The sequence below is a fragment of the Mixophyes fleayi genome, chromosome 10 (genome assembly GCF_038048845.1).
Source record: "Mixophyes fleayi isolate aMixFle1 chromosome 10, aMixFle1.hap1, whole genome shotgun sequence".
Lineage (NCBI taxonomy): Eukaryota > Metazoa > Chordata > Amphibia > Anura > Limnodynastidae > Mixophyes > Mixophyes fleayi.
Window position 1 is genome coordinate 39,992,807 of NC_134411.1, and position 13,998 is coordinate 40,006,804.

At 41.1% G+C, this 13,998-nt stretch overlaps 2 protein-coding genes across 2 annotated transcripts in view; one reads left to right on the forward strand and one right to left on the reverse strand.

Annotated features, from left to right (window-relative positions):
- LOC142103361 (vomeronasal type-2 receptor 26-like) overlaps nucleotides 1-11,365 on the reverse strand; it is a 50,924-nt gene extending 39,559 nt beyond the window's left edge. Inside the window, exons 1-2 of the mRNA XM_075187423.1 lie at nucleotides 11,288-11,365; nucleotides 6,669-6,679 (exon numbers count right to left, since the gene is read on the reverse strand). Coding sequence (XP_075043524.1) covers nucleotides 6,669-6,679; nucleotides 11,288-11,365 — 89 coding nt within the window. The remainder of the gene's footprint in view (nucleotides 1-6,668; nucleotides 6,680-11,287) is intronic.
- A 1,142-nt stretch (nucleotides 11,366-12,507) lies between these two features.
- The window catches only part of LOC142103362 (vomeronasal type-2 receptor 26-like), a 106,318-nt gene continuing 104,827 nt past the window's right edge, over nucleotides 12,508-13,998 (forward strand). Inside the window, exon 1 of the mRNA XM_075187424.1 lies at nucleotides 12,508-12,524. Within this exon, the coding sequence (XP_075043525.1) occupies nucleotides 12,508-12,524 (17 nt within the window). The remainder of the gene's footprint in view (nucleotides 12,525-13,998) is intronic.

The following is a 13,998-nucleotide window of genomic DNA, read 5'->3' on the forward strand; positions in this document are numbered from 1 at the left end:
TGGGAAATATGATGAGAATTGAAGAGGAAAAAAGGAAGATCTACAGATTTTAAGAGATCCGGATTCTTATCTACCCTCCTATACTCTTATATATGTATATGTATATTTGTACATGTGTATTGTTGTTTTAGACTCTTCTGTACCCAGATTGTTGATATAGGTGTGCTCAAACATTTTTTTATACACCTACCTTGTTTTTAATATATATATTATTATTTTGTATTTTGCATTTTGTATTTTATTATTTTGTGTACATGGTAAATGTGTATCCTCAGATGGAATCAAGGAAGATTGCATATTAACCTCTTTTTAAGTAGGTCCAAATTATGACAGCAATTGAAACAGATGATTTAGCTGTTTCTATCCCCGTTTTTTGAGCCAACAGGAAATCTACTAGGATATTTTAGTCCCTGCTAATAAAGTTCTTAGGTACATAATACCCTATACCGGAAGTGACGAGTGCCTCTGGAATATATCCAAGCCTCGTTTTCAGGTTGATAAGGAAGTAGGGTTAGATTTGTTATGGGACGCGTGTATACCGGAAGTGACGTGGGTTTTTTTTTACATCCAAGCCTCGTTATGAAGGTAAAGGAAGTAGGGCGGAGTTTACTATGAAAATCACGCTACAAACATGGATATATATAGAGGTGATAATACACTATTATCCTACCTTGAAAAAGACTCTGAGTCGAAACGCGTTGGAAGGATAAGTGTAAGCGGGATTTCGTTACATTGGTGAACTGACATCGTGGAGGAAATTTTCTTGCGAATATCCTGAATTCATCTGGTATGAGTATACACATTACCATTTTTGGATAACCTTGATGTCATGTTTTATATGTATAGGTCTCTGTGTTTTGGAGATAATACATTTTTATTAAATGGTGTTTTATGATAATGCACCAGATGGTTCTTATTTCTTCTTTTCTGGCATATCATGTTTATACTCTGTGGAGGAACTTGAAAGCGGTATACAGGAAGGATTACTAGAGATGCCCTATTAAAGCTAACATCTTGTAAGCATACATCCTTGGGGGAGATGGTGTAAAAAGTCACAAGAATTGCGGTGGTATTTCTTCGTTTTCATCACGAGGTTGAAGAATACACTTTCTGACCGGGAACTTTGTGGACTTTTATATATTTATATTGTAGACAATCTGCACTATTACTTCTCCATTTGTTTTATATTCCCATGAGTCAGACTATAGGAACTCCATTTGAGGAGAGAGATAAGGGTCATCTATCCAGTGAAGGGAATACAGAAGCCCCTTTCTCCTGGGGTATGTGAGAAGGTGCGCGCTTAGTGTATGTTAACTGTATTTTATGTACGTGGCCTTGCCCAGGCAAATTACCAGTTCAGGGAGGAGGCCACCTGTTCTTTATGAAAATCATTTAATCATTTTCAACAATAAGGACTCCCAGCAGGAGAGAAGGATGAACAAATAAATACACATCCTTGTTGCAGTCCAGGCAAAAATATTCATAACACATTCACCCAAAGTAATTGTTACACTTGTTTTATTCATTTATAGCCCTTATTACTAAGGATGAGCGGGCTCGGATGTCTGGAATCCGAGCCCACCCAAACAGTGTAATTCCGAGTCAGATCACGCCGATTCCGAAACTTAAAACGAGGCTCTGACTCATAATCCCGCTGTCGGATCTCGCGATACCCGGATCCTTTAAATTCCGCGCTTGCCGCCGCCAACTTCACTCGGGCATTGATCAGGAAAGAGGGAGGGTGTGTTAGGTGGTCCTCTGTCCTGTGATTTCTCGTGCTGTGCTGTGCTGTGCTGTGCTGTGTTCTGCTCAGTCCAGTCCAGTGGTGCTGTGTCCTGTAAACAACAGAAAAATACCCCTGATATGGCGCCAATATAGTACAAGTAAAGATGAATGGAATAGAGGGGAGACAACTGGTTAATAATGTTCTCCCAATGTTATATTGGACAGAAGACAAGCTGCTGCAAAAACCAAGGGGCTGCGCCCACCAACAAACAGAATTAACAACAAAAAACGAATGCAGCGCTCAAATCTAACTATCTTCCAGTATGGGCTAGTAGAGCATAAATAGCAGATCACGAGTGGTCAAATGTATAAAATAGTATTTAATATCACAATAAAATCATACATATATTACCTATTGATGCTTAAATGATGGTAATAGGAGGAAAGATATACAGAAACTACGTCACAGTGCACTGTGACATAGAATGATATAACAATTCATTGGCTGTAAAAAAACATGTAAAATAGTGCTCATGAGTCTAAATTGTTGGAACCACACCGCTACTATTAGCGATATGTATAACAGCTGTATACCTTGTAGCCGATATTGTGGTCAAAACATATAAGAATTGAGCATTGTTCTGCAAATTCCTCCCAGAAAAAAATGCTGATTATTGCCGTAGTTATTAGTCCACATATAATAATAATAAACTTCTTCCGATGGATAATAATATCTATATAGCCATATGTATAGCTCCGTACGGAGTAAAGATAATCTGAAGCCTCCGCTTCCAGTTGGTTTTATAGTATTAGTTCACCATGAAAAGTGTCTTCCACTTCATACCCCATAGATGGAGAAAGACACATAAATGAGTAAGATATATTATAGTACTCACTGTCTCTGATTGGAAATTAGATGCGTCGTTCTACACACCCGTTAATTTATACCATTAGAGAAACATCTTCGTAGGATCACTGTGTGTCCGATGGTTATAGATTGGAGTCCCACTCCTTCATGATGCAGACTGGAATCGTGGGTGAATAATAGTGCAGCCTTTTAGGCTTTAGCGGAATACTCTCACAAATAACTTCACGCACTGCATCAGATGATGGTCCTTGTGTAATCCGCGGTTCACAGCTGCGTGTGTAGCCGCCTGACCCACCACTGACTGTGGTGGAAGAAAGCTCCAAACGGAGAGAGGGGTATGAAGAGACCGTAGGATTCCAACGGAGTCAATTATTTACTTCCAGATTGATCCGGTGATGTCAACTCCTGCGTATGATGAGTGGAATATAGCCGGCACTTGAAGCATGTAGAAAATGAATAAAAATAGCACAATACGGTACCAAAGGTAATAAGAGACCAACTAAATAGTTGACTCTATGCCCCTAACGCGTTTCATTACGGAACGTAACTTCATCAGAGGGAATGAACATGCTGTGTCCTGTGCTCTGTCCTGCTGAGTCCAGTGGTGCTGTGTCCTGTGCTCTGTCCTGCTGAGTCCAGTGGTGCTTTGTGCAGTGCTGTGTCCTGCTGATTCCAGTGGTGCTGTGTCCTGTGCTCTGTTCTGCTAAGGGCATTGTTATTTCTAAATTATTCCAAAGTTATAAAAAAATTATTAAAAAGTTATAAAAAAATAAATATAAAAAAATTATAAAAAAATTATACAAAAAAAAAAAAAATTAGGTTAAAAAAATAGGTAGTACTATTTCAATTCAAAGTCACACTACGTTCACTCTTGCAGCTGTCACAAAAAATAGGTAGTACTATTTCAATTCAAAGTCACATTACGTTCACTCTTCCAGCTGTCACAAAAATTAGGTAGTACTATTTCAATTCAAATTCACACTACGTTCACTCTTGCAGCTGTCACTAAAAATAGGTACTGCTGTATAACTACAGTCCAGTGGTACTCTCCTGTGCCGCAGATAATTTGTAAAGGCTTTGCCCAGTGTGTGTGGTTTAGGGGTACGCTCTCTTGTGCTGCATATAATGGAGTACCAAAATTTGGAGGATAAAGTAGGGAAAGATCAAGAACCACTTCCTCCTAATGCTGAAGCTGCTGCCACTAGTCATGACATAGAAGATGAAATACCATCAACGTCGTCTGCCAAGGCCGATGTCCAATCTCCTAGTACAGGGCATGTAAAATCCAAAAAACCAAAGTTGACTAAAATTTCCAAAAAAAGAAAATTAAAAACATCTGAGGAGAAACGAAAACTTGCCAATATGCCATTTACGACACGGAGTGGCAAGGAATGGCTTAGGCCCTGGCCCGTGTTCAGGACTAGTGGTTCAGCTTCACCCAAGGATCTAAGCCCTCCTCCTCCCCCCCTCTCAAAAAAATTGAAGAGAGTTATGCTGTCAGCAACAACAACAAAACAGCAAACAACTCTGTCTTCTAAACAGATGACATCACAAATTCCCAAGGCGAGTCCAAGGGTGTTGGTGGTTGATAAGCCTGACCTTCCCATCACTGTACGGGAAGAGGCGACTCCATCTACCATTTGCAGCACACCCTCTGCATATGCTGGAAGGATCACCCACAGTGTAGATCCAGATTTGGATAATCAAGGTGTCAATGTTGTACACCGGGAGGAGGCTATTGATGTAGCTGGCGCTGTGGAGGAACTTGATGATGAGGATGCTGATGTGGTTATTGTAAATGAGGCACCAGGGGGAGAAACAGCTGTTGTCCATGGGATGAAAAAGCCCATCGTCATGCCTGGTCAGAAGACCAAAAAATGCACCTCTTCGGTCTGGAGTTATTTTTATCCAAATCCTGACAACAAATGTATGGCCATATGTAGCTTATGTAAAGCTCAAATAAGCAGGGGTAAGGATCTTGGCCACCTAGGGACATCCTCCCTTATACGTCACCTGAATAACCTTCATAGTTCAGTGGTTAGTTCAGGAACTGGGGCTAGGACCGTCATCAGTCCAGGGACACCTAAATCCCTTGGTCCTGTTGGATACACACCACCAACACCCTCCTCGTCAACTTCCTCCACGATCTCCATCAGATTTAGTCCTGCAGGCCATGTCACCAGCCAGACTGAGTCCTCTTCAATACGGGATTCATCCGAGGAATCCTGCAGCGGTACGCCTACTACTGCCACTGCTGCTGTTGCTGCTGTTAGTCGGTCATCTTCCCAGAGGGGAAGTCGTAAGACCGCTATGTCTTTCACCAAACAATTGACCGTCCAACAGTCATTTGCCATGAGCACCAAGTAAAACAAAATTAAAACAAATTAAACAAATTAAACCAAAAGTATAATATAACTTATAAACACTACACTTGAAAGCTTGAGCCTTTAAATGAAAAAGTCACTCTTCATTGCACGAAGATTTGCAACAGGGACAGTTTTTTTGTTCCCAAAGTCAACAAATAACACTTCGACCCTGTCTGCCTTTAACATACTTCATGGGATCTCAATGATGAATGGTCTGTACCATGGTTGGAGGAGGTATTGTTACCAAATTGGGTACCGGGGCCACTCCACTACGCAGTCCAGATATTAAAAAACGTTGACTGTTACTGCCAAATCCAAAATTAATCAAAATGACCTGTCATCGTCTAAAACAAGAGGTATTGACACGCTAGAACTACACCCTGTATATTCTGCAGAGGATGTAGGAGCAGGAAGCTGTGCAGTGGAATTGAGACCATTTGAAGGCGGAGGTATTGTGGCCCCGGTACCAAATTGTGTACCCGGCCCACTCCACTACGCAGAAAGCTACCTCGGTGCAATGTTTTGGACTAAAAACAATATTGTGAGGTGTGAGGTGTTCAGAATAGACTGGAAATTAGTGGAAATTATTGTTATTGAATGTTATTGAGGTTAATAATAGCGTAGGAGTGAAAAACAAACAAAAAACTAGATTTTAGCACTTTTTATGCTTTTTTAAAAATAAATCAGAACCCAAAACCCTAAATCAGAACCAAAACCTTTCATCAGGTGTTTTGGCAAAACAAATCAGAACCTAAAACCTCAAGCTAATCAGAACCCAAAACCCAAAACCCAAAACACTAAAAGTGCCCGGTGCACACCCTTACCTATTACCCATAATACACCAAACTGTGGGTTGTATTTGGGTGCCCTGCAATGTCAAATAAACCATACATTTTATTAGGAACCACTCTTTTGGGGTGCAAGAATAATTTCATTCTGACATTTGGGTTCCAGAACAATGACACAATGACTTGGCTAAAAGAGGTTAAGCACCTCTGCACTACACCTACACTCAGCTGCCAGAAATCAGTGCTTTTAAAGAACATAGATATAATGAAACTTTCTAGCTCACTGTACCTTTGTTGAATTTAAAGTATCCATATCCAAAATGGGGATTACCCCATCTCCAGGTTGTACCACCTCTTACTGAGCCAAAAGTCCCATATTCAGCAAGTGCATATATTAGGGATAAATTAATATACTTGTTATGAGTATATTCCTAACAGGGATTTTATAAACATTTGATTGTACCACTATTTAAAATATTTGCTACATTGCATGTATCCGTTCCCTGTCTTTTATTTAAAAAGGAAATTATGGACAACATAAAAATTGCAAATAGAAATATTAATTTCAACCAAGTATTTATATTTCAGAATATTTGTTGAACGTGTATTATATTTTAAGAGTAGGGCAGAATAGTCAAACACCTGCCACAAAATTCAGGAGATCTGTTATAAAAGGCAGTGAGATGATCCAGAGTCATTACACTAACAGACAGATGCATCAGGGTTCAGTGTCCTGTGTGACATATTTCTTCTCTAAATTTTACATTTGTGATTTGATTGTCTGTGTGACTTTGGGATACATTGTGCTGTCTATTGTAACAATGGCTGTAACTACAGTGGTCAAATATTTACTTAAAGCTCTGCTGTCTTTAATGATCCTGTGGGTGACACCCTGCAGACCTGTTACGCAGAACACGTTACCAGCGTGTCATCTGCAAATAAGGAAAACATATGAAGATTATGAATATTTTCAAGATGGAGACATCATAATTGGAGGAGTGTGCACTGTAAATCAGAATATGATGGAAGTTCCACTAAACAATATTGTTACACAAATGCTATGTTTAAGGTAAGTGATAAAGAATGTATTTATGTTATATCATTAAGATTCCACATACTGCATTAAAACATTTTAAATTTTTCTTTACATAAAAATACTAATTTCTTTTAATTAGGAATAGAGGAGGGCAAATCGATGCGGTCGATTCTGAAATTGTCCGAATGGCTTAGATTTAGTGTTGCAGAAATAATATGCAAATCAATCTCAGCTGTCTATAATTCTGCCACTGGATAAATGTAAAGATGCCAATCAGCATGTGACATGTCTATAGTCTTATAGAAGCTGATTACAGCTCTTTGGACACAATCTTTCTAGGGTGTATTGGGGAAAATATTCTGTGAATACTCTCTGTGACTATTAGTAATCCAGACTACTGTACACTCCTGTGCTGACTGCATTTCCTACATAGCTGTGCAGCAGTACTGAAGCATTACCTGAGCTATCTTTTCTATTTTAATCTTACATATTTTATAAATTCCCTGTACACACTGCTGCAAAGTACAATTGTTTTCTATAATGCAAATGTCCATCAAGGTTTAGAAATGCACAGGAAACTCAACAAGTATATTTGTTTTTAAGTAGAAAATTATCGCTTTTGCTGCATTGTAGTTGTTGTGAATTGTCAGGAAAGCTCACATGAACTCTTCAGTAATTCATACAGCAACATAAGGCAATGTCAGGGAATAGAGTGTGTCAGTGTCTTCACATCAACCTCATGTCAGTGGTAATAAATATAATAATGATCTAACTAAATCTCTCTCCCTGAGAAAGAGACAATCTTAACAGTTAAAAAATATTTTGTTTGTAAATTATTTATTTTGATATGATTGATGCAGAAGTTTACAAAAAGAGAATAAAAGCTGTGCATTCTGCAACTAATAGATCTGAATTGCCCTATAGTCATTCCAACTGATTATAATCTGCAGAATACTGGTTGAAAGTGTGTGCCCAGAATGCCCAAAAGTTCCCTTAAGGCTCTGTCTTGCCCGCGTTCTAGTGTATTGTCTGAATGGGTGATCAGTGCTGCCGGTGTAATTGTAGCCATTATCATTATTAGAAATGCCACAATATGTAGGAATAGTGACTTTTATAAACATGAATAACCCCTAAACTCACACACACCCCTGTGCTAGATTCACAGGAACAATGTATAACATCAATATGTAAGAAGTTATTTGTAGGGACAGAATTATCTGCAGATTGTTATTGAATGAGTCTGCAACCTACAGCTTAAATATATTCTATTACACATGAACTTCAATAACTTTTATTAACACATCTCTTTCTGCCTTCCTTCTATACTTTCTACACATTTATTCATATAATCAGGTAGGTGAGTTTATTTAGATTACACTAAGATATGTCAGTTGGCTGATTTCTGGATACAATTGTTTCCAGTGCAGAGATTACAGCAGAGCTGTGTCCTATTCCAGAGCAATGAAAATAAACAAATCTGCCTGATAATATGAAAACATTGCTGAAAACCACAAAAGGAGCCAGAGATAAAACATTGTATTTCATAAGATTAGTGGAACCTTGTGCACAAAACAATACATTACATTCATCCAAACATGGAAAATCCCTATAAGAATTACATAGAAAGAAATGTATCCTTTACTTACACTGGAAATTACAATATATTATATATTTTTCTGTCAAGCTATTATTATTATATTACGGTTCTGTTCTGCAGAGTTCTTCCATATGTCAGTGAACTAAAAATTGGGAATTGATTGATAGAAGAAGGGGTCTGTGTTAGAGACAATGGGCCTGATTCATTAAGGAAAGGAAAGCAAAAAAAATTAGTAATTTTGGACTTTGGCAAAACAATGTTTTATTGGAGAGGAGGTAAATTTAAAATGTGAGGACAGATTTAAAATGTGAGGACATATTTATTATTGGGATAGGGCATGTCGACTTTTAATGTCAGTGTAAAAATAAAGCTGTCAAATATTTGCGTCCTACATGAAAAAACAGCCAGCATTTTACTTATGTGCAAAACAATAAACTCATTTATACCCCTTGCATTGGAACATGGTTTTTCCAAGGTTCAAAGTTACTAACTTTCTTGCTTTACTTTCCTTAATGAATCAGGCCCAATGAGAATATAGAAGGTAAAAGTTAATGCAGTTTTAATGCAGTTTGATGTGTACAGGAGATACAGATTATACAGTACTTACACCCAGCTCCTGCATCCTATCATATCAGCAGTAACATATTGTACATTACAGAAGGAAGTTTTAAATTCAGGAGTTTAATAAAAATGCTCGAAGCATATTAAACTCTGCGGAGCATATTTAATTGTTGGCGTTATAGCCAAAAATCTCGCGGCGCGCGCACTATTACACTCGTTATGGTAACACTGCAAATAGGGGATAACTATATTTTTCTTTAACATGAATCTTTTTCTAGGAAATGTGTTACAAAGTCACCTTCTATGGACACATTTGCTGTAAACCTATTTTGTATAATAAGAGTGTTACTGAGTGACAGACACATGAATGAGACCTATTACACATAATGATGATACAGTGTATAGAAGAGCAGCTAATGTAATATTACTCCCATATACTGTGTGAATACCCCGCTCTATGTGGATAGAGCTCAGGGGGCAGAAACACTACAATCACAGCTGCCCCCACCTATTGTGTATGGAGTTTACCCCCCACCTGTTCTCAGAGGTAACTAGAGGGAGATGATGCAGATCTGACCAGTGCTGGGTTATTATACTGCAGTGAATGACAAGAAGGAACCTGATATGTGTTAGAGCTGATCAGTTACCTGGTGGAGGAAGGAGGAGTATTATGGTTACATACTGGGACATCCCTATAAGCTGGTGAGGAGTCATCTCACTCACAGCTTCACTTTCCTTCATCTCCCAGCTAGAAAGACATTTATGTATGAAACCAGCCGGGATCACCACTAAGATTTACACATTCTCTGGGGCTGACATTCAGGGGCGGATTGGGAACTAAAAATGTCTGAAGTGCCATTTACCTTTGTTTCTTGTGTCAAAAAAGGGGGATTGAGGGCTGACCTCTCCTCCCCACCTACCTGACATACACAGGGCATGAGAAATAGGGTCAATTGTGAGCCCACTTGTGTTTGGCTGCCCAGCATATATAAGAATGTCTTAATACTTGTATATGTATCTGTATCGTGCTGGTGGTACTGTGGACGGAACATATTAAAATAGAAGTCACATCTCTGTTCCGGGGAATCTTACTCTTTAGCTGGGTTTTACCGGTCCATATACAGTGATTCTCAGATCCACAGGTTCATCAAAACCATCTCATGGCCATGGTCAGAATTATCCAGTGCGTGCTTACTAGGGAGCACATCAATCATTAGACACCTGTGACACAATGCATCACAACTAATCAAGTGGAAACCTGCTGAAGCGGGGGGCCGCAACAGAGTAGCAAAAGGAAACTTCCATGCGAAGCAATGGGGCACCAGGGTGGACACAGGAAATGAAAGAGAGGGACGGTAACCCATACGAAGGTGAACCCAGAAAACCCTGGAGGCAGACCACTAATCGGGCCTTGGTCCGAGGGAAAAATGGGAAAAATCCCTTCATGCCTCCGCCCAAAGTGGCTAGCAGCATAGCGCTGGGTTACCGGGAGAGCCAAGGCCCAAGTAGCAGCATTACGGTTTGGGACTGACATTTGTTATAGTCGTTCGACTACCATCACCCTAACAGTTAAATGACCATGATGGAAGCATTATGCTCGGCTGCAGCGATAGCTGCCCTGATACGAAAGGAATGGGTGCCGAATATAGCCGGGGCCAGACCCGTACATGCTAGGCCAACTAGCAGCATACGAGTTAGAGCATGCTGGAGCTCTTTAGTCTCTCATAAATTAAATCAAACACATGTCACCCCATTGGGGGAGTACCCCCACCAATCGTAAACATAGTGTGGCAGGGCAGATAGCCGGGATGTCCTGGGCTGGGAGGTAGTGATAACCCCCCCAGGTGTGGAGAGCTACTCTCGTATGCTGTTACTCATAACAACTGAGGCCAAAGAAACAAATCTTACCTGGTTCCCCTATTGTAAAATCCCAGGTTTAAACCTGGTTGGCCACAAGGCTAAATAAGAAAAATGGAACTCGTATGAACGCCATTCGAATTCTCCCTTCAAATTAAAACATAAAATTGAAAATTAAAATTGTATTCCTCATACGGAGGCAATGAATTCAGTTCTATTCTGTTGTGTATCCAACTTCCAAGTAAGCCTCTGCTAAACAGACTGGCCTGCCAGCAAAGCAGGGCATTTTGTATAATCCCTACCCTGGTTGTCATCGGTATGTATGCAAATAGTCTACCTAACATTAGTGGATTCATTATCCTGCCAGGAAGTTATCATATAAGGTTTCCCCCTCAAAAAAATTTGCGGTCCCTGGGCAGCGGCAGAAAAGCCATAATAGTGATATCATGTCACGTTGTGTGCAGTGTAAATAAATGACAAAAAAATTACCTCACCGAAGACACGCCCTTTGTCCTCGCACTCGCGCATGTCGTGTAGTTTGGAGGCATTCCAATGCTCCTGCTCCATCCCGATCCTCTGAAAAGTGCCGCAACGCTTGAAATCCTTGTCAGAAATTAAGAATATTTTCTGCTGAAACTAGAAACATGTTAGTGCCTAAAAATGTGTGCTAGTGTAATCTACAGGAAGACAATAGCAAGCTGAATAGCCGGGGCAGGGGGGGCACGGGAGGGGAGATTTATCTGCCACCTGGCAACCAGAGAAGCTGAGGTGGCTGGGTAATCTGCAGAGCGGAAGGGGGGGTCGGCTCCATGGAGTGCGCTGTGGCTGTAGTGGGCGGATTGAGTTGAATAGGGGTGTTGTTCTACGAGGTCAGAGAAGGAGCAGAAAGCTTCCTAGGGCTGGGTGGGATAGTCGACATCACACACCTTGTGAATGGACATGTGCTTGCATTAGGGTTAGAAGGGGGCAGTGAGGAGGGGAAAACCTCCCCTAGGTAGGCCCCCAACTGGCAGAGAAGCGGAGGGGACCAGCAGTGTGGGCAAATGTGGAAGGGGTGGCACGCACAGGGGGTTCAAATTATGGGGTTGGTGGAGAGAGTACATAGATATCTAATGGCTATAATATTTGCTGCTTCGTGTTTTACTGGGTAACTTTTTTTGTTAGTGTTGCCATTTTATATAATTATGTATTGAATTTCTATTTTAATGTGAAAAAAGGGGGAGGCTCTGTTTCCCCTCATGCAGACACATAAACCTCTCTAAAGTGTACAGGAAGTGGGGCAGCACTTGTGGGCTCTAACTCCGTGGGGGTTTTAATACGAAGTGCGAGGGGGGTGGGGGTGATGGGTTCAAATACAGTGCCCTCGTTGTATGTGTATTGGAGGGGGGTCTGCTTATCCCTGCTGGGTGCGAGTTTCCCTGCTGTGAGAAATGGCAGCTTGGGAGGAAAAGAGAGAAAGGGATCCCCTCTCCCTCACTCTTAGCACCATGTGGCCACTTCTAACTGACTCCGGAGCTGGGCAGCAGTGCCCCTTGCTCCAGAGAGTGGGAACTCTGTCAAGTTCCCGGGTCGGCGGTCTGGCAATGACCGACAGGTCCAAGTCACTTGACTAACATCCGAAGCTCACTATAAGCTCTGGGGCTACCTAACAAGAGGTGCCGGCATCTGGTGTGTAACAACGCGACCACTCCTCTGCTGGGAGAACTAACATGGCTGCAGACATAAGGTGGGGGGTTAAACATGTTATGGATACCTGGAGGTTCAGGGGGGGGCATCATGAAGCAGGAGAGCAGGTATCTGAGTGGGATATATCAGTAATAAGTTAATGGGGGTTGAGAACTGCAGCTCTATGTAGTGGAAAGGGGACTGGGATGCTGGGCTGCAGGTATGGTTGGAGGGAGAATGGGGGGGAGTGGGAGTTGCAACAGGGGAGAGAAGGAGAGATGTAGGGGAGGTAAAGACAGCCATTTGGGGCAGCACGGTTGCTCAGTGGTTAGCACTTCTGTCTTACAGCACTGGGGTCATGAGTTCAATTCACAACTATGGACTTATCTGTGAGGAGTTTGTATGTTCTCCCCGTGTTTGCGTGGGTTTCCTCCGGGTGCTCCGCTTTCCTCCCACACTCCAAAAACATACTGGTAGGTTAGTTAGCTGCTAACAAATTGACCCTAGTCTGTGTCTGTGTCTGTCTTTGTTAAGGAAATTAGATTGTAAGCCCCAATGTGGTAGGGACTGATGTGAGTGAGTTCTCTGTACAGCGCTGCAGAATTAGTGGCGCTATATAAATAAATGGTGATGATGATGATGGTGATTTTCCAGAAATAGGGCACATGCATATGCACTTATGCAGACTTGCACAATTCTGGCTCTTATGCCTGCATGGAGAGGAGGGACGAGGGGAGCAAGGGTTCTACAAATTCAGAGTTCAGTACATAGATGTCTGTGCAAATGCAGCTCATGCAGACCACTCTCAATGCCTTCCCCATTCTCCATCAGTCCTATTCTGAGCAATATTTTGTTACCTATCACAGCCCTGTTCTGTGATATTGGTGCTTGTAACCAGAACTATGGGCCCGATTCATCGAGGTACAGATCTGCCTTTTTATGCGGATAATCCGGTAGTCATCTCTGCGCATGCGTGAAAATGGGAGTTAAGGAGCAAAAAGCACCACATACGCTGCTCAAACAGAGCAGATCCGGCACTCAAAGGCAACTCAAATACATTTGAGATGATAGCTGACCACTTCAGAAGAAAGGGGTGGGAATGGGAGGAGTGTGGGCGCGGACTGGGCGGAGATGAGAGATCACTTGAGGAGAGAAGGCGTTATGGATTTTAACTTAAGAACAGTAGGCGTTTACGGGATACTGACGTCACTAATGTCTCAAATCCTTGCTAAAAGTTAAGGAAGCTCAGGGTCATGTTTAAGTCCAAAACAGTTAGCTAAAATAACTATTAAACGCCTCTAAAAGCATCCTGCGCGTTTAAAATGCACAACGAAATATGCACAACATACATACATATCAATACAGACATTTTTAAGTTTGGGGGTTTTTTCAAAAAATTTTACATTTATTTGGATATATAGATATATATTACAAATGTTTCATTAGTACGTTTGTGTAAAATAAGCCTATTTTCCTTACATACACCTTTGTAATAAATGCCTCTGTCGAGTGTAAGATGTTTGCTGATATTTTGG